This window comes from Marmota flaviventris, chromosome 3 (assembly GCF_047511675.1).
Source record: "Marmota flaviventris isolate mMarFla1 chromosome 3, mMarFla1.hap1, whole genome shotgun sequence".
NCBI lineage: Eukaryota > Metazoa > Chordata > Mammalia > Rodentia > Sciuridae > Marmota > Marmota flaviventris.
In genome coordinates, this window is record NC_092500.1 from 40,551,681 (window position 1) to 40,574,012 (window position 22,332).

The window sequence follows — 22,332 nt, forward strand, 5'->3', positions numbered from 1 at the left end:
ATCTAGCAGATGAGGAAATTGAAGTGCAAAGGAGTTGACTTGACCAAGGTCAAAGAAGCAATGAAGAGAAGATCCTCCAGAGAGAGTCTAGATAGGAAGTTTGTAAATTAAACAGAGAACATATGTCATATGGTGCTATTCTTCCAACATACTCCCAGTCCCTGTCTGTGACAAAATAGTAAGACTAATAATGATGCTTAGTATGCCCCTGCATACTTAATTTTACTCTTGAAGTAAACCAATGAAATGATTTTATCTATTATATATAATTGATACATGGTAATATAGCTTAAAAATAGTGGCACGAATCTCAGAGCTAGGCTGAGTCTAATATCTATTGTGCTACCTGCCATGTAATATGGTTGGGCTAAACTTCCCCAAAGCATGCAGCACTTCTCTGGTTATACAAGATATTTTAAAGAGAGTAGCATTTGATATTTTATAACTTTTAAACATTTTCACTTATTCTATATAAGATTTATTTTGTAAATATCAAAATTAAAAGAAACTAAAATTTTATTTACTTACAGTAAACTTATATTAAGTGCTAGTGAGTTACCAAGAGAATTTATAAGGTCAAATTTACTTTTAAGACATCCCTATTAACATACTTAATTGGCATCAATGCAGATTAGCCAAGTAAAAAAACTTAAGTGGAACATGTAATATGTGAAAAATTACCATATAACTTTAAAAATTTTTCTTATAAAAAATAGTATAAAATCAAGCCTGTCCAGTTGACCAATTTTCTGATGAGTAAAAATGATCCATGGCAATATAACCAATTACTTTAAGAATATATAATAGGGCTGTGGATATAGCTCAGTTGGTAGAGTGCTTTCCTTGCATACACAAGGCCATGGGTTCAATCCCCAGCACCACAGAAAAAGAAGAATATATTATAAATGAGTGTACATGTAGGTATGTGATTTATGTATATACATATACATACTTCAGATATATATATATATATATATATATATATATATATATATATATATACACACACACACATATATCAGCAGTAAATAGCTTAATTTCCTTATTAAAATAGTTATGCTGACAAATTTTGTGGGAGGAGAAAACTGAAGTATTTTTCAGAATCCCTAGAGTCATAAAAACACTGATTCTCATAATTTAACAAAAAAAATTACCTATTTTAAAACCTAAAGGTATGTACACTATTTATTTATGTATACTGTTTTGATTCAATAATAAAGGAACCTAGTATCTGTTAATCAATATGAAAGTCATATGAATAAATCACAGAAACTTATGTGTAGGTATTTATTCATGTTTTAAATTTCTGCTGCAGTTGGCTATTAGCTTTTCTGAATAAGGTACAGCATTTACTAACTTTTCTCGAATAACTTTCACAAAGAAAACAGACATGTTGGAGATTTCTAGAGTTTTTAATCATACCTGGAATTAATAAACTATACTTGATTTCACTAATCTCAAAGTTTTAAAAATATGGGTAATACATTTTATTTTTCTCTAAAAATTTCCTTTTAGTGCTTGTAAGAATTTGATTCAGTGTATAGGGCATCATAGAGCCTTAACCAATGAATACAGATAATCCAAACACATGGAGATGCCTGCTTTAAAAGTATCATTTTCAGTTACACATTTGTTCCTTCATTAATTTTCACTTCTCACCCTCTGCCCCACCAATGCCACTGTTCAAGCTACCCATATCACTTACCTGCTCTACAGCAAGAATAGCTATCCAACTTTCTCACTTTCAAACCATTCTATACACAGGAGCTACAAAAATCTTCTTAGAAGAAAAATTTCATCACCACTGCCTTACTTAACACTATCTCCTGTTAAATGTGGCCTCTGTGGGAAGGTCCTTCCTGACTATGCAACCTCTAATAGGTTTCCTTGTACCCTCTTTTTCTATGGTAATCTGTTCTTGTCCACCTTAGAATGACTGTGGTATGAACCAGCTATACCAATGATATACACGATCATTTATTTTCTGCTCTCCCACTAAACTGAAAGTTCAGTGCAGACAAAGACCATGTTTATTTTTGGTTTTACTGTCTATGTCCAGGGCCTTGTACAGCACTGTATGAAGTAATCCATTAATATGTTGTTGTTAAATGAGTTTATTCTAATTGTTGATTCAATGCAAATCTGTTTGTTTACCATTATTTCTAAAATATATTTATCACTAATAGTAATTTAATATATGTTTATATTTTGACTAATTTTACATGGTACTTTCTTTTCTTCAGTACTGGTAATCAAACCCAGGACTGCACTCATGTTAGGCAAGCACTCTACCACTGACTTATACTCCCAGCCCTATTTGGTACTACCACTGACTTATACTCCCAGCCCTATTTGGTACTTCTTAAAGAAAAAGTACTCCATGTTTACACAGAGGTAGTGACTTAAAGAACAGTATATTTGGAAAAATTAAAGTAAAATTTCCCATGCCTTCAACTGTCAGCTTTAAAATAATTATGTTTGTTACAGTTGTTTTATATATGAAATATTTATATATGTGTGTGTGTGTGTGTGTGTATATATATATATATATATATATATGACATATGTAACATGGATATATGTGATAAAATATATATTTACCTTTCATTGAAAGGAATTGTGGGCCACTTGGGTACAGAGTCACTCATTTTTAATCTTTGTATTCAAAAAACAAAATTCCCAAATGCACAGCAGATGTTTAAATGTTTGTAAATAAATAAATATTATTTTATTATAGACTACTTATTCATCAGACTGTTAATAAATGTTATGTATAAATATAGATGAAAAGGTAAATTAATGAATTTTATGCAATTTTGCATAATTTGATCATCTATAAAAGTGTTGCTTTACTCCAAATAGTTATGATAAGATTGTATGCTAAAATTTTACATAAAATTATTTTAAAGGTCACAAAAACTGAATTTCAATATGATTTCACAGACATATAAACTATACAATCCACTGAACCCATAGAAAGATACATAACTAATCCAACTGATTTTTATTTATATAATATTAATTAATAGTCAATGTAATACAAATAATGTTAGAGTCACTGAATTTAATATTGTTTTAATATTTCAGAAACAGTCTAAATGTCTTATATACTGTCAACTCTTCATAACTAGTTATTTCCTTAATTTTGGAAATGTGGGCAATTATTTTTCATATTTTTGACCAACTTAGATATGATTATTTTGTTCCTCTTAATCACTAACCCTCCCACATTTCTGAGCAAAGGAATTCCGATTTTTTAATTCTAGTAGATATACTAAGCTACCTGTTGCCTAAGATAAAAGGAATCCTTCCAGAAAGTTTCACTTCAGTGACTTGTGCTGTATTAAAGAAGGGATTAAGCCTTTTTAAATCCCTTCTGGACCTATTTACGACATGAAGATTTAGAACATAAGCTGCTTTATTATAGCTCTAAGATAAGCTTTAAATACGCAGTAATTTTCCATGCAGCATATAAATCAACTCCCCCACATGGAAAATTGCTAAATTCTTAACAGAAGTAGCCCATAGAAATCCAGTTTGTCTTTCAACTTAAGTAGACCTCATTTTACATAACTGTTTTCCTAAAATTTAAATTCGACTATATATTCTTAATTATGTTATTCTTTTCTGTGAAATTTGAATAAGCCCCTTTAATGTGCAAGGCAACGCTATAGGCATTGGGATGAAGAAACAAACCCTCCTACATAAATCAGGACAGACAGACCTCAAAGGCACCAGAGTATAATGCAAATTTTAATAAGGGAAGTACAGCTATTTCCAGAAACATATCACAGGAGACCTCATCCAGTTTAGGGGGACAAAGAGGCATATTTAAGCTAATTCCTGCAGTTTTCCAAAAGTTTTTATTCTGAACAAACAGGGCAGAATGTTCCAAGTGGAGTAAACAGACTGTTTAAAGAACTTATGAAGAATGGAAAGAAATTCAGGAAATCTGAAATATGGAATACACAGTGTAATGAAAGAGCAAGAAATATAGTCAAGGACAGCATCTGGCATATAATTAGCAATCACTAAATATTTGTTGAATATAAAGTTGGTGAAGGGAGATTATCTCATGTCAAGGAGCTTGTTTTTCATCCCAAAGGCAAGGGGGTGTCTGCAGATGCCTGCTTTTAGATGATTGCTCTGACTTTAGTTGAAGAATGGTATAAAATGGGGTAAGGTTAAGAGAAGAAAGGTTATGTAGGACTTGGTGGTGCCAGATCAGGGAAGAGTCAAAGGATGGTGACAGCAGGATCAGGGAAAAGTAAACAAATCTATCAACACTTAAAGGGTAGAATCAGAAGAACTTGATGATTCATTGAGTCAAGAGAGATGGAGTTATGAATGACATCTAGATGAAAGAAGGGTGATACCATTACTGAAGCAAAGAACACTGGAGGAGAAGGAGGGCTAAGAGGGAAGTTCAAGTTTGGAGATGTCATGTTTAAGGTGCCAAAAAAATACTCAAAGATACCCAAGGGGAGTTCTTTCTTGGCAACTAGAAAAGATAGAGCTCTATCTCCAGAGATGAGCCTGGCCTAGAGATACAGAGACAGTCAGCGGCACATAAATTATAATGATAGCTACAGCACTAGGTGAGTTTATATAATTTTGGAAAGGATGTTCAGAATCATTTTGGAAGAGAGTTTAGAATATCAATAATTAACAAATGTATATAATGAAGTGAACACACAGAAAAGGAAGAAAAACTTTGAAAGAAATTTCAAAGGATAAGAAGGAAAACCAATAATGTAGGATGTCTTTGATATGAGAAAAAAAAATGAATGTGTCCACCAGAAGGAATTAGACATCAGTACCAAATGTGGTTGTCATGATGAGTACAATAAGAATTTTAGCTATTTCCCTGGATTAAGTGCTATGTTAGTCATTGTTGACCCTGGAGAAAAAAGCTTTGGAGGAGTAGTTGGGGATAGAATTTATGATCCTATGGGCTGAAAGGTGATTGGTGATTGAAGACTTTGAAAGGTTCCCAAATTAGTTTTACCAGAACTTATCTGGAAATAGGAAGAAAGATGATAAGAACTGAGGATTTAGGAAAGAATTTTTTAGCTGGAAGAGAGAATGAGACATATTTAATGCTATTGAAAAGTGAATATGAATAAATTGAACCTATATAAAGAAAAAATGATATGACAATAATGAGCATTTCTTTAGTGGTGAACCAAAGGGTAGAGATGATGGCAAAAGGAATATTTTCATTGTTTAAAACTGTAGAAATATGGTCATAATAAAATGCAAGCTGATTTCTAGTCTGTTTTCTCATTATTTTAAAATTATCTACAGAACATTGTCCCACCCAGGAGAAGTTGCTCCAAATGCCTGAGACTTGGTATTAACATACTGATTGCTTCATTTTTATTTGCAGATCTGGATTATCATACTCATTTATAGGCTTGTTTTGCTTAAGTCAATATGCACATCACCTCTGCCTCCCAGATCAAATGGAGAGAATATATGTAGAACTATAGAAGTCAATTCATTAAGGTCAATTTAAAAATTATTTGACAGAGGAAGCTACTGTTCTCAAAGTCTGCAATTCTGGAATTCTGATCCCATTAATTTCTCCTTACTCATTAGAAAAGGCAGTGCCACTGAGTAAATACAACTCCATTCTATAAATAAAACAGATACCTATTATTTAAGATGAAAAATGATACAATTTCTGAATATACCTTTTGGAGGGTGGTCTGGGCCATTTAGGGCCCCCTGAATGGCCGCCTGGGCAGCAGAGTTCTGGGCCTTCAGCATTTCAATGGTCTCCCTTAATTCTATAAGTTCAGACTCCTGTGAAATAAACAAGAGTTTAGAAGCTTTAATATTTAGAGACAAAAATGAAAGCCCTTGTTCCTAGTATATCATCAAATGGGTTTGGTTTTATATAGTACCAGACTCCTGAGAGATTTGGATACTTGGCTAAATTTGTCAAGTTGTATCTAACAACTTCTTTCTTAGTTAAAGACGAATCAATTTTTTTCTTATTGTCCTATAGAAGTGATTTAAATAGTCATTAATTCTTTCAAAGGGTGGTACCTAGAGCTGACCAGTGCAAAGCAAAACAAGGTATCATATCACTCATTTTAGTTATCAAACAGTCATATTACCTATTATTATATTAGATATTTAGATAGCAGAATAATAGTACTACATTATATTGCACTTACTTTCAAGTAGAAATATGCAGTGATATCAAATAAGTGACTATAGATTCTGCCTGAAGTATTTTGCACTTTGGCAATAATTTCTTTGAATCTAAGTGTAAAATCTGGAACTCATTCCTAACTCACTCCTGTTAAATATCACCTTATTAAATTTTGCTGATATATTCAGATCATCCTAGATTCTGACACTTTTCATCCAATAAAATTGATAATATGGGGACTCAGCTTCTCGAAGCCAGAGCAACATAGGAATTAAAACAGTTACTGGAGAGATATAAAATACATACCCCTTAACTAATAAATCACCAAAAAATCAGTGTAAAATCAAATTTTTATAGTAAATGTATTTTAAATGTATTCTTACTGAATTTAGAATAATTTTGTTGTGTCTCAATGCAAATTACTATAACTTTTGTCTTTCACAGTTATTTAAATGAATTATTTTAACAGAAATGACTTATAATGAGTGAGATAGGATAGCCAGAAGGTGTGTGTGTGCGGGGAATGGGGGGGGGGTACATGATAAAAGAAAGAAACCAAGCTCTTTCAGCAGAGACATTTACACTAGATTCTTAATAGTAAGGGGTATCCTTCTTGCCAGAGGCACAATCCCCAAAACTCTCCTTATATCCTTGTCAGCATCTTGGAGAATTTCTTGGTAATTCATTTGGTATCCATCGTTTCCTCAAGCATCTTTAAAAAAAAGCTAAAGAATCAGGCTTGGGTTGTTAACTCCATGACAGTTCATGCATCCTCAACTGTCTCCCAGAATACAGAAAAAAAGATCAGGATTTTCATTGCAGAAAATTGTTTCATACATAAGAATACCCAGTAATTATGCTAACTTTAGATTCTTAAAAACAGTGTTAATTGAGATGATATACAAGTTTGGAACACATACTTGATAACTTATGTATCTATTTTCTTTGGCTATCTGATCTTAATACAGAATAATTATATTTTAAATAACAAGCAGATACTCTTAACTTTAAAGGCTTATAAAACAAAGGACCTCATAAGAAATCAATAATAATATGCTGGATTTATAGGTGTGTCTTCAAATACTTGAGTGTAACCAATCCAAGTACATTTCTTTATCATAAAAGTAAAACTATCTGTGGAAAATTTCTAACCCAATTCATCTTAATATCCCAGTCTCTCCAACTTCTATAATTTAGGTCCTTGACCAAGTAGCGATAGATAACTTTATCAAAACTTAGTATATTTTTTCTATTAAAATAAATCCCCCAAGAGATGAAAAATTTCCTGGAAATTGATTCTGCTTCCACTAGAAATTTATTCAAAAGAATGCCTATAGTACATAATTAATAAATCACATAATCTAAATCCAATTTTATAAAATAAACACTAGGATACATGTTACATTTTACTTGAATCCAGATTTTTATCCTTCAATTTAAAATCAATAATATTGATACTGTGGAATAAAAATCTGTTAAAATATTTGGCTAATCTTTAAAAGAGAAAAGTGAACATGAGGTCTAAAAACTAAGCTTAACTTTCGGCTAGTTGATTTATTTCAGTGTTAAAACTTTAATCTTTTCTAGAGAAATCTCTTCTAGAGACTGCTTTTAAAATGATTAAAAGTGGAGAAAGTTGTTCAGGGAATTTTTTTTAAGAATATTGTGTTCAGTATTCTATAGCAGAATGATCCCATTCTAAAATTAAGGTTCTTTTAAAAAACACAAATATTAACAGGTTAGCTATTACTTAATGTGGCTCAGTAAACCCAAAGGAAGAATAACTAGGTAAGAAAATGTATTTACTATATTTAACCTGGGAAAATAACGTCTGTAAAAAATTGGTTCAGGTAAACTTAAAGTACCTGCAATGTGTCCCATTGTCTTTAATTTGAAAGAAAACTAAATTTTAGGCCTATTGAGGTAACCTGTTCCTACTTGCACTAGTTATTGCCACATATCTACAAAAACCTTCCTTCTTCCTTATTTCCTAATGAGGTCTACTCTCATTTTTGTCATTCAAGCTATATCCATCTTTTTCTAGGCATTTTCATATGATTTTTTCCCCTTTGCTTTAAATATCTTCCTGTCCCTTAGAGGCCACAGCAAAATGTCTCCCTAATTGCGAAACCTCTGTTTTCATATCAGAAAATAAATAAATAAATAAGGAAGGAAAGAAAGAAAAGAAGGAAGGAAAGAAAGAAAGGAAGAAGGAAGGAAGAAGGAAGGAAGGAAGGAAGGAAGGAAGGAAGGAAGGAAGGAAGGAAGGAAGAAAGAAAGAAAGAAAGAAAGAAAGAAAGAAAGAAAGAAAGAAAGAAAGAAAGAAAGAAAGAAAGGAATTCTCTTCTGTGGGGTTTCAGGCCACTGAATACACTAGGTTTATTTAGGTGTTGAAGAATGTATCTTTTCACCTGTTTTATGATCTCAGTAAATGTTGGGATGGTTTTCTTGAAATGTTCTGGGACATGATCAACAGATACATTTTACCTTCTAGGAATAATTGAAAACTTTGACTTCACTGAATTTATATTTATTTATTTATTTATTTATTTTTATAAGAGGGTACTTAAGAGGGTACTTGTCACCTAGGGAGCAGGGTGACATAAAAACATCAAAACTTTTCTTGCTTAGTATAAACAGAAAGTCTCAACATAGCTAATTGAGTGGAATCTTCTCCTATGGAGATCAATGAAACTAGGTTTGCCTTTTTCTCTTTCCCAATAATAGTATTATAGAGATCAACAGAAAGCATTTTAAATAAAAACTTGACTCTGATGTAGAGACTATTTTCAACTCTTCATTTTTCTGCTTCATAACTATAGTTGTTCACATTTATTTTTTAAGCTATGCTTTATAAGATTTCTATAATGTATAGAAATTGCAATGCTGTATCTAGACATAATTATCCTTTTTAAAATTTTTGTCCATGGTGGAGAGTCTGGATAAAGACTGATTAGAAATGAGTTCCAAGATAACTGACTAAAAAATCATTAGATAATTTAAAATATTTCCCTATAATCTCTTTATTTTAAAATTGGCCAATTCAACATGCTTGTTTTGAGAATCATTTATTAAGCCTTCCCAAAAAATATCCTTAGAAATGTATATGCTATCGAGATATGAATTTATAGTTTGCTTCTCTAATTCAGTGTTTTCCAGTTTCCTACTCTCATCAATAGATGCAAAAGGAGGACTGTAGCTAGGATAACTATGCAAAGGGTCTTGGGAATTAGGTGATGAAATCCTATTTTGTTGATACTTCCTCCTCCTTCTGATAAACCATTTGAGATAAGGATGATCTAACACCCACTGCCTATATAAGATACCAGTTTTCTGTGAAAGATTCTTGTATCTAAGAGTCCAGATGGAGTCAATATAGATGCAGTTTTGTACATGTCTCTGAGGCTAAACAAGTTGAGACGATTGCAAAATGCTCCAAAATAAAATAATCAAATATCGCGATATAATACCAACCTTGCTTGGTGTTCTTTACAACCTAATCTCCTAACTGTATCTCATCTCTTTCCAAATGTCTCACTGTCAAAGCCCTTACTGAGATTTCAGAAGCTTGGCAACAAATCTCATCAAACAACTTAACCTTCTAGGCACTAAATCTGTCTTACTTCCTCAAACTGACACTCGGGTAGGTAATCTCACACTAACCAGCTGTAGCTTCTTTGAAAACATTTTCTTCCTCTTCCTCATCTTTGTATTTGCTTTGAAATCTTGCTAATGTTGCAATTTAAATAATCTGGCTATGACTACTGTATATAGATTCAAATAAATGAGCTTCACCAAAACTCAACACCAGTTGAAATTTAAAAATTATGAATTAGCATTATATTATGTTCCAAAAGATTTTTAAGAACACTTCCAGAACGCAAATATCAACATAGAATGAGAAGAGTTAATGTAAACACTAAAATCAACTAAATTTTTAGCTTCCCCGTTATCTTTTTCAAAGATCTGGCTTTTAATGTCCTCATTTTCAAGGTTTACATTCAGGTTCCCCTACTTACTCCACCCCCCCAAAAAAAAAGACAGTTTCAAAGGGGTAAGAATAAGGAAACCCTGAGATTTATGGTTAGCATAAGGGCCAATATCTGAGTTCCATCACTCTTAGGGGAAGATATTCCTCTATTTTGCTCTGACCTTTGAGTGGGAATAACCTAGTTCACTTTAATCTATATTCTAACAGCCCCAGTATGATAGCTATAGGGCACTAATTAGAATGCCTTCCTAATTTTAAATATTATATATTTAGTAAATTTGAATGCAAAGATTTAGCAGAAGTTCTGTAGAAATTCCACTTGTCAAAAAAACATTTGCAGAATCCTTGCCAATTTAATGATATGTATCACAGCCTTTCCCAACTGGCATTCTGTGAGGAAAGTACGACCTGCACAATGCTCTGAGTGATGTCTCCCAGTAATTTTCCTTCTTGCTGCTAATGTCAGGCTGTTCCTTTCTCTGAAATACATTCCTACATTTCCCCGGAGCTAATCTTCATCCTGCCAATGGCAAGGAGTTCCCAGTGCCATCTCCACTCTGCAGGCATCGTGCGGATACACAAGTTCCCTTTGAGAATGTTCATGGCATTACACTCTTATATTTCTAATGGAATGATAATTTTCTGCCTTTTGAGTTATTCATACATGTCTTTTCTTTCTTACAAGGCTGTAAGTATATAAAAGAAGCATTTTGGCACACCAATTTGGCCAGAGAATCTGTGTTCTCTGGCATGTGGAAACAGAAAATAGTTAGGATGCTATTCAAAGGAATGATTTTGAAACATAAATAAAACTAAAATTTTGATGTAGTTTCAGGCTATAATGCCACCTGATTGCTCACATCACTCTCTGAAGGCAAAAGATCAGGATCTGAGTTGCAGCTTATCTGTTTCCTATATGTAACCAAGAACATTTGGCCACCTTGGTCTTTATGTCTTTATGTGTTAGCTGCTCATCCTGCTTCCCAATAGTCTCATTCTTAGGTTTATGTTATTCAATGTGATTAACATCACCTAAAATCTGATGCTTTAATTATATGTCTATCGTTATCTGCACCTTTTAGAATATAACTTCTATGTGGAATCTATACATATGTAAGAATGTGTATATATATATATATATATATATATATATATATATATATATATATAGGCTATATGTATAGTGCATACATAGACTATAAAGTCCAGGTGGAACATTTTATACATGTACATATATATATGATCATTTTCATATATAAGGAATATAAGCCTTTTGGGAAATATTGTGATCTATATAAATTTATAGCATATGTAATTTATGAGGAATGTATTATAATAGTCCTCATGGAGTTTATATTCTACAGGAATCTGTATCTATAGACAGAGATAGAGATAGGAAATAGATTCACATCTTGCAAACCTACCCATCTGTCTGTACTGTTTAGTTCTTACACAGTAGAAATTCAATATAGTGAATGATTAAACAGGCAAACACAACTAGGAATTCCAGGAATAGAGTTTAAAAACCTGTGCTCTACAGACTTCAGACATTTTCTTAGGATTGTTGGATCACCAGAGAGCAATATACCCTTTTATCTCAGCTCCCTGAAAAAAAAAAATGCCTTTACTGAAATATGATTAAGTGTTATGCCCTCAGCTTTCAGAGGAATGTCTACCTGAACAGTGATTTTTGTCTTTTGTTATTCCATGACCCCAATTTAAGAAGCTTTGAAATACATTTGTCCTTGAATTCAGGGCCAAAAAGTTTGTCTTTTCAATCTAAATTATGCTATTTTGGTCAGAAAATGAGAACAAAGCACATCAAGCAATCTCCCTTTGTGTCTTAGCTTCCTTGACATTCAGTTTGGTTCAGTGCTTTGTGGTGGTAATTACCAGACTCAGGTACCTTATATACATTTATCTACTGGTTTTCATTAGATTCTGTCACTGAATTGTGTCATATCATACTGCAACTAATTTCATAGGCTTCTCAAAAGTATTTTGGAAAAAGTCAATTTATAAAGCTCAGATTAATAAACTAGCAACCGACATTACTGTGTGTGGTGTGTACAGTGTGCAACTAGACAAGGTGTTGTTTTTTAGTTAAAAATGGTAAACAGCCGGGCATGGTGGTACACGCTTGTAATCTCACCAACTCGGGAGGCTGAGGCAGGCAGACTGGACTGCGAGCTCAAAGCCAGTCTCAGCAAAAGCGAGGCACTAAGCAACTCAGTGAGATCCTGTCTCTAAATAAAATATAAAATAGAGCTGGGATGTGGCTCAGTGGTTAAGTGCCCCTGAGTTCAGTCCCCAGTACTCCAACCAAAAAAATGGTAAAGAAAATTTCATACATTATGGTATCTTTGGCAAAAATTTCACAATTTTGGCAATGTTAGATGAAGGATGTTATACACAAAATTATAAAATTTCTTATATTATGGAGACATTTTAAAATATTCCAGTATTATTCACTGCAAATTAACATAACTATTTATATTGATAGATTCTATGAGAAAATTTACTTACAAATATAAATGAGTTGAAAATACCGGTGGGCAATGTTTCTAGTGATTTCAATTTAAAGATAGTAAGACTTTAATGTTAACCCTCATTTTCAGCAATATGCCCACCATATGCCCAGAGATGATTTTCTTTATCTTATAACTTTTAAGGCAGAAAAAAGAGAGAGAAAAGTAAAGAAAGGGAATATTTCTTGATTGTCCATGGCATGTGACATAATCAGCATCTAACTAACTCTTAATGGTGATGCTACAAGGTAGTTATTATCATTCCCACCTGAAAAATGATGAATTTGAGATTCAGAAAATATTATATAACCTTGTTCAAGATTACACAGCTTCTAAGGGACACAATCTGGATTCACACTCAGAATTACTGGTCTCCAATGTCAATATTCTGTTGTACCTGACGGCCCTAAAAGGCCTTGTAATCCTGTTTACTAGGTTCTTATGTTACACAGAGGAGTGGCAAACTGAGAGGAGAGAGAGAGAGAGAGAGAGAGAGAGAGAGAGAGAGAGGGAGGGAGGGAGGGGGAGGGGGAGGGGGAGGGAGAGGGGGAGAGAGAGAGAGAGAGAGAGAGAGAGAGAGAGAGAGAGAGACAGATACATACAGTAAAGAAATTTATGGGATCCAAGGGAATTTTTTAGTTATTCTTCCAGGACAGTTGGACAGGGAGAGACAGTATTCTCTCATGGACAGGAGAAATCTATGAAATATTAGAATAAATATCAAATAAAATATTAAAATAAATCTATGAAATATTAGAATAATATATTAATAAATTTTGCCAGTTATGCCAGGCAAGGCAATTATAGGAGGTTATTGGATTTTCTCTTTTAATTGGCTGTTCATTAAGATTTTTTAAACTTTTGTAAACTTTAAACTTTGGTAATATATGCTAGTTTTGTAAAGCTAATATTAGACCTTACAAAAGCTAAAGACAAAATTAAACCATCCCTATGGATAAATATAAGAACAGATTCTGAAAATATTCAGATTTTTTTAGGTTGGGAATCTCTCTGAGAATTAGAAAGCACTGTGGGCACCTGCTCATATTAAATACATATGCATTTTTCATAAAAATTTCCATACATTTCAGAGGCTGCACCTAACTCTCTCTGACAATAAATCCAAAGAGGCAAGCACTCTTGACTAACAGCAGGGAAGAAAGTTAACTGGTCTCTTAGGAAAAGTGACTAGACCCTTGGCAGCATGGACCCTTTTAATAGATCTGCCTTTGTGAACTAAATTCTGTTCCTTTCTTTTCAGTATTTCTTCTTCGATACCATATGATCTTTTGCATTTATTTTAAAGCTTTAAACATAACTGGAATAACATTACTCAAAGGCAGGATCATTAGATGTTAACTAGTTCTTAAGACTCCCAAACTGCACAGTATTGTTCCTGTATCATAGATGCTATAACTTTAAGTTCCTTATGTTATAGTTCATACACTTTTCCTATATATCTCTCCTGGGCATCTCAGCCTCTAGGCAAGGTTTATTAATGGGCTTGTATACCATGCATTTGTACTCTCATCAGAGTGCAATTCTTGTCAATCGCATGACAATTTGCTCCTAGAATATTTGAAATCTCTCTTATACAACTGTTTCTCTTCCTTAACCTTTGTTTTTCTTTTAATAGTTTTAGTGAGAAGCAAAAGAGACTTCAAAGAAAGAACTTTGTGTGTATCTGTGTGTGCATGTTCCAATACGGATTCATTTGATCATGTTTTTAATTTTAATTAAAATCTGAAAAGTAAAGTTATTATCTTTTCTTTGTTCTAATTTAGTATAGAGTGGATGCTCTGTGGCATTATTCTTAAGGAGCTTCATCTCAGGAATTATTTAAGCATCCTATGAACATTGTCTGAAACGTGCTTCCTCCTTGCAAGCCTCCATGGCAATTCCTGAACATACCTTTTGTTCCGCTGTCATGGTTAGACTTTGCAATCGGCCAGTCATATTCCCTAAACTCTTTTCAAAAGCTGCTACAAGGTGAGCCTGTGAACATAATGGAAGAAACACCGTTAAAATGTCAGGATCTCATGTGGATAGATGAAAACCCTTCATTTTACAAAACGCTTATTTTCAGATGTTCTCACTCTTTAAATACTAGGACTGTCATGGTTAGCTCACAATGGTGATTCTCCTTTTACATAAATCTTCATTTTATCTTTTTCATCTCTAAACTTTGGCTTCTTAAAAATCAGTGTACCAGTCTCTTGACATTTAATATGAGTTCAATTTCTGAAAGTGGATGATATTTTGCAAATAATCACACCTTCTGGCTTACACATCGTGCAGGGATTTGACACCCAAAATACTGAATAAAGTTCTGAGCTGCCAAGTTTTTAGAAAGAAAGCCCAAAAGGAGGTCACTGAAATAGGCAATGGACAAATGTTCCTCATTTTTAGACTTCCATGATGACCTTTGAAGATATTGTTAGCTCCTCTATTGTAACGATGCTCTCCTTCAACTATCAGACAGCTGCTGACAGCTATAACATTATCTTTCCTCTTTTTCTACTTACAAAGAATTGAATCGAAGAGTCGTCTTCACTTTCCAAACTCTTTAATAAAAGAGCTTTTCTTTCTCCTTTTTATTCCCTTCAACTAAGGAAGCACAGGTAGGCCATCCAGAAATAATAGTCACTGATATCTTATTTAGCATTAAGCTTTTGAGGATGGTGGTTTTATTTTAAATCTCAGAGAATTATACATATTGTAGTAGATAACATAACTCCTATGATTAAGAAGAATTTGGCAGTCTTACTGCAGCCCCAGATTGACATACCATTATGCAATAGTTCCAACCCAGAATACTTAGCATGAAGAGGGGGTCAGTCTCTCATCAGGCTTCAGGCCCATTATCTCAAACTGATAGATTTATACTACACCCCCAGAAGGATCTAAAAGTTGAATATTTTATAACCCAAGTCTATAAAAAACTACATATGGGCAAAACTCGGTAATCCTTGGCAAAAGATTGTTTTTCTAAAGGATGAAAATAAGAAGACTCCGATAGCATACATCCCTCTATAGCTGGAGCTGAGGAACCTACTCTAACATACATCATAAGAGTCCTAAGAATCAGGAATCTGGAATTTTATTCCATTATTCATAATATAATATCCAAGTCCCTTCCATCAGCATCAAATGCAAAGATGTCTTCGTTCCTAGCTCTGAACTCATTTTGGGCTGGTTTTCTTTCCCTAACATTACAATAGGGGAGAAAAACAATCTGAAGGAATACTTCTAAATTTCAATCCATCAGAATCACTCTATTCTCTAGTTCCACTATCGTCCACCCTTCCTTCCACCTTCTCTCTTTCTTCCTCACTTCCCCTCCCTTCTTTCCTTCTCACTCCCTGTCTCTGTTTCTCCCCCGACACATGGATCTATACTTCACTCACACACACACACACACACACACACACACACACACGCCAGAAACAAAAATAAAAACAAAAACCAACCATGGAGAATTATACACCAAAGTTTAGTTAACAGAGTTAATTGGACAAATGAGACTCTAAAAAAGGAATCTTTCTTTGCAGTTTAAAATATTTCCAATGACATGGAATGGTAGTTTTTGTGTGCTCTGAAATTAGCATAAGGTTATGTTATATTTTTGCTTACATTTTAACTTTTTTTAATTGTGAAAAATGCTTCCATAAAAATGAACCAAAAAAAAAATGTACAGTTTGCTGATTTAATCAGATTCTCATCAACCAAATCAAGGAAAGGGCGTTCAAGACCCTAGACACACGTTTTGCTCCTTCCCCTTTGTGGGTCCCTCTGCTTTGCCAAAGGCAATGGCTATTTTAACGTCTATGTTAATTATTTTCTTGCTTTGCTTGGCAAAGTTTACACCTAAGTTTTCCTTCTTAAGAGGTATGTTTTTGTCTTCTTAAACACTATAGGATTGTAAACCCTTGAATGTATACAATTGAAGAAAACGACTTTTCTCTTTGTTCATATTTTACTGATTTAATAGGAACTGAAAATATGGCAAAGAAATCAGGATTGTAAAAAAAACTGCCAGCTACATCAATGTTTATAGCAGCACAATTCACAATAGCTAAGCTATAAAGCCTACAAAGGTGCAATTCAACAGATGACTGGATAAAGAAATTGCAGTATATGTTCAAAGGAATATTACTTTGCCATAAAGAAGAATGACTTTATGACATTCTTGGTAAATGGATGGATCTGGAGACTATCATCCTAAGTGAAATAAGCCAATCCCAAAAAACTAAAGGTCAAATATCTTCTCTGATATGTGGAAGCTAACCCACAATAAGGAGGGAGGATTAGAAGTTCAGTGGAGTAGACAATGGGGAATGAAGGGAAGGGATGATGGATGGAAAAAGAAAAGATGGTGGAGTGAATCTGACATAGCTCTCCTATATACATATATGAATATACCACATGATGAAGCTCACCATCATGTACATCCACAAGAAATTAATAAAAAAAAAAACTATTAGTTAAATGGCAGAAAGATCAATAAAGAGAGAAGAAGCAAGTTGTGCGGAAAGGATAAGGGAAAGAGTGGTACTGGGGTCTGAACTAGAACAAGACATATTCCATGTGTGTATAATTATGTCAAAATGGATTCTACTGTCATGTATAACTAAAAAGAAACAATAAAAATAAACAATATGCTATATAAGTCATATTGTTTAAATTTTGTAGATATAAGGGCAAAATATTTACCATTAGAATATCAGTTTCTAATTTTTGTAGAATTGCTTTCACTAATTGTTCACAAAAAACCCCTTATCACTGGATATTAAAGAACTGGTTAACTTAAGTCATGCTATTTTTATTGAAAGGAATGCTAAAATTATATTAGTGAAACATTGTTTTATATTTATGTCACCTTAGCTTAATTTGTCAGATTAACTTTGTTACTTTGGAAGTAACAACTGTTCCATTTCTCACCAGCTGTGGTAAATAGTAAAAGAATAAAACAGGTAAATGAGAGGATTTTTTCCTACCAATAATGATCTTTATCACTTTAATGAGAAGAAACTAGAAAGCAAAGCTGACTGAACTGTAGGATAATGTGGCTAAAACACCTTCATAGAATGACTTTTTCAAAAATGTTTGATTTTCAGGGATTTTCATCATAATTTACTTGGCTCTAAACTTTGCTTTTTCGCAGCTGCATCATTTTCAAGTCAGGGTAAATTGTATGAATATGGTGATGAACATTCCCTGAGTTGGGTTAGATGAAGTCTGTCAAGGCAAAAAAATAGATGAGACTATTCGCTAATACATACAGGATCACACAATAGAAGCCGAACAGATATTCAAAGGAAATTATTGTGATGATAAACAGTGAGATGAAATACATAATACTTACACTGCATTTGTTCACACATAAAGAAGTGACATTTCATCAGCCAAATAAAAAATACTCCATCCATAAATTTTTATCAGGATATATTAATATACACACATATATACAGATACATAAGAACTTGCATTTGAAAATTAATAACTGTACCAAGGCTGGACACGGTGGCACATGCCTGTAATCCCAGTGGCTCAGGAGGCTGAGACAGGAGGATCACAAGTTTGAGGCCTCAGCAATTTAGTGAGACCCTAAGCAACTTAGTGAGACCCTGTCTCAAAATAAAAAATAAAAAAAGGGGTAGGGATATAGTTCAGTGGTAAGGCACTCCTGGGTTAAAACTAGTACTACTACTACTACTACTACTAATAATAATAATAATAAAATAATTGAACCAAGAATGATCTGAAACATAAATAAGATTTAACATTTCTTTTTGTCTATACAGAATTGTCCCTTATGTCTTCATTACTGTTAACATTTGCAAAATATTTTTCAGTTAGAAGAACTGCAGAAAAGCAAGAGGCACTGTCAGATCATATAAAAATATTAAATAGAGCAAATAAGTGGGACACACTCTCAAAGAAAATAATACCCAAGAGGATTTGGTTAAAAGACTTATTTGCTGAAAAGCAAAAAAAAAAAAAAAAAAAAAAAAAGAAAGAAAAAAGTACCCCTGGTTTTGTTACATATTCATTCAGTAATGTCTTTGAAAAATCGAAGTAATAACTAGTCTGAGTTCCCATTTCCAAATTATCTAATGGCTAAGATTTAGAAAGAAAATCTACTGGAAAGCAAACAAATATATCCACCTGCCTCAGCTGCAAGCAGGTGTGGGCGAGAGGCCTGGAAAACCTGGGTAGTGGTGTGATGAGCCCACGTGCATGTGCAGCATGAGGCTCCTGTTTTCCTCTGTTTATTGGGGAGCAGGTATTGACCCAGAGATGGTCAGGCAACAGCATTTGCCAATACATCCTCCCTCCCTCTTTTCCGAAGATCTACCAGTAGAATCAGCTTTATATACCAGTCTCTGGTGGTTTTAAGCAGCTCCTTGCAGAGCAACTGGAGGAGAGAAACCTTACTGGTTCGGAGGCTCTGCTCTGCCAAAGAAGAAGTGAGCTGACTGATCACCTTTTGACCTGCCACTAGTCCTTTTAGCAAAGAGAGAGAAAAGCATCTCAGCAGAGAAGTACATTTCAAATTTAAAAATTAGAACACATTCTTATGTGGACTTCATATAAACATAGTCATACTGGGTTTAAGCTTGGGACATATCAATTACAAAAATATGCCCAATTAAGGAAAAATCATTAAGTCCTAACAAAGTATTCATGTACTGAATAAAAACGAATACCCAGATACTTAGAATAATTATTAAATTGAAAAAAGACATGGTTAATGATATCTCCCACACAACCAAACTCACTGAAATCTGTCCTTAGAAATTAGACTGACTGTATTTCTAAAAAAACCAAATCTTACCACGTTCCTATTTAACCAAGATATAAAGTTTACTTCTAATCTGAACAAATTAGTAAATAAAGACTTACTCAGGTAACTCAACGGGTAGAGTATCAGATTCTTAAAGACATATCTCTACCTCCAAATAGAAATTGTAAATTAATGAAATAAAATCCTAGAGCTAGGGCTATAGTTCAATGGTAAAAGCACTTGTTTAGCATGTGTAAGAACCTGGATTCAAACTTCAACATCGTAAAAACAAAAACAAAACAAAAAAATACCACTTGATTTACCATGAAGAAATCATACAAGATTATTTTATTCAGTCCCTATGATTAATTTACTTTTGGTATGTGTATGTTAAAATATGTGTATATAATACATACATCAACAGACTAATTAACTCAGATTAAATGAAAAAATACTCTGAATGAAATTTAAACAGTATTCCTTTGAACTGAAGAAAAATCAAGTATTAACTAAATTCTTTGATGGTTCATGTGGTCTGGGAAATCTAAAGTGACATCATAAGTCAAATGTTAAAATGAATAAATGAGTTCAGATGATTTGTAGTTTATATGTGCCTTGCGAGTCATTCAAATTCTGGAATGTGTAAAAGATAATTATTCCCCTAAAAACACATGTACATAAATGACTCCATCACTTGCAGTTCTAATGATACTATTAAAAATGTTCAAAACAGTAGTATCATTAAAATTGTTTTACAATCATACACATGCCTATTTACATGTCATCAATATTGAGTATAAAATTGAATAATGATAAACTGTTTTGTTAACAATGTAGAAGATGGTGAGCATCTTCACGACCTGAACCCTTTGATTCCCATATTTTAATAATGTCAGCAAATAATTTTTTTTTGATGGTGCAAAGCTTTAACAATCCATATCACAACCAAACAAATGAGTAGTAATTGGTAGAATAAGATTAAAAGTCCTAGGAAATTAAAAACTAGGTAACTGTATAAACAAATTCCAAAAATGTAGATCTTTGGGTACTTAACTGTTTAAATTTGAAATAGATGTGCATTCACAAGAAGTTGCCAAGATGGTACAGTGATCTCTTCTCTACCCTTCACCCAGTTTCCCCAAATGGTTACATCTCACATAATTTTAAAATCATGAAACCCATATTGGTATAAATGCTGATTCACACACTTGAATTCAAAAAATCGCAACCCCAATTAAAGCACAAAATTATTCCATCACCACAAAGATCTCCTTGCTATCTCCCTCTCTCAACCTTGGCAATCACTAACATCTTCTCCATTTCTATAATTGTCATTTCTGGAATTTTATATAAATGGAATCATACAGTATGCAACTGCAACATTTTGAAATTTTTTTTTTCCACTCATTATGTCCTTGAGAGCCAACCGAATGTTACCTGTATCAATGGTTCATTTCTGTGGATTGCTGAGTAGTATTCTATGCTAAGGTTGTATCAGTTTTTCTACTGATCAATTAAAGGATAATTTCATTTGTTCCCTATTTTTTTTTTGCTATTAAAAATAAAGTTGCTTTGTACATGTACAGCTTTTTGTGTCTATTTGAAGTAGTGTGAGAAGATTCCTAAGTATATTACAATGTTTAAAAAGGGGGCATAATAATAAGATATTAATTAGGCTCCTATCTGTGTGCACAAATTATTATAGCTATAACTTGGGGGAAACTGAAAGTATTTGGGAATTTTTTTAAGACCGGTACTTTTTTATATATATATATATATATATATATATATATATATATATATATATATATATATATATATATGTTTTAGTTGTAGATGGATACAATACCTTTATTTCATTTATTTATTTTAATGTAGTACTGAGGATTGAACCCAGCACCTCACACATGCTAGGTGACAGCTCCACCACTGAGCCACAACTCCAGCCCCGAGACTAGTACTTTTTCAGCTAGCTTGAAGTCGAGCATAAAATCATCCTTTGGTACTGCTTCCTCTAATTCTGTTCCTTATTTTTATTTTTTTCATTATTATCCCCCTAGAGAGATATTATAGATTTTTTTTCTCTACTTGCTCACTTCTGTCATGACATTTTAACAGCACAGGTGTTCTAGGTATCCATCCATTTATATACCATAAGTATATCTGTGTTTTACACATGAAGAGAGTGAGAATTTTTCAATCCTAAGAACCACATTTCCCTTTTTGGTGGTGAATGCCCATCAGAGAATGTGTCCTCCAAGGTCATGAAAACTCATCAGTAAAAATGGTGTGATGTGAACAAGTACAGAGTGGGTAGGTAGCCAGTGGCTGGCACCTTTCTAATGGTTTTGTTCCTTTTCCAAACCATGACCCAGAAGAATTGGCCATCACAACTGTTTCTCCATTTTAGAATGTGGTTCCCACCGTGTGCACATGTTTTGGTAAATGCATGTTGTATGTGTGTACACAGGGGGAAAAACTTAAAAATGATTAAATGATACATGAGAAACCAATAACCACAGTGAGAATGGCATCTCAGAGGGAAACTGAACACACATTTCTCACAAAGTGCTCTTTTAGTTTCATTTTTTTCCTTTTAATAATGTGTATATATTACTTTTTAAATGGAAGACTCTCAGTTTATATTTCATTATGTTTTGCAGCCATAGCATTCCAATATCTGAATTCAATGCTGAGGCCCACCAAGAAACATTTATGAAATACCATAAGGCCCTGAGTATTTGCTTGTGATGGCTGCAAGTGTTTTGACAATCTAATGGACAGGGCCAGTCACTGTCCTTCCTCACTGCAGTGAACAAAAGCTCTGGGTGATTCTGGCATTTACATGTACAAATTCAGTAAC

The 22,332-nt window shown here is 33.3% G+C and overlaps 1 protein-coding gene across 1 annotated transcript in view; it reads right to left on the bottom strand.

The window, feature by feature from the left end:
- Positions 1-22,332, bottom strand: part of Nav3 (neuron navigator 3) — a 342,152-nt gene that overhangs the window by 36,567 nt on the left and 283,253 nt on the right. Inside the window, exons 23-24 of the mRNA XM_027928253.2 lie at positions 14,594-14,677; positions 5,697-5,808 (exon numbers count right to left, since the gene is read on the bottom strand). Coding sequence (XP_027784054.2) covers positions 5,697-5,808; positions 14,594-14,677 — 196 coding nt within the window. The remainder of the gene's footprint in view (positions 1-5,696; positions 5,809-14,593; positions 14,678-22,332) is intronic.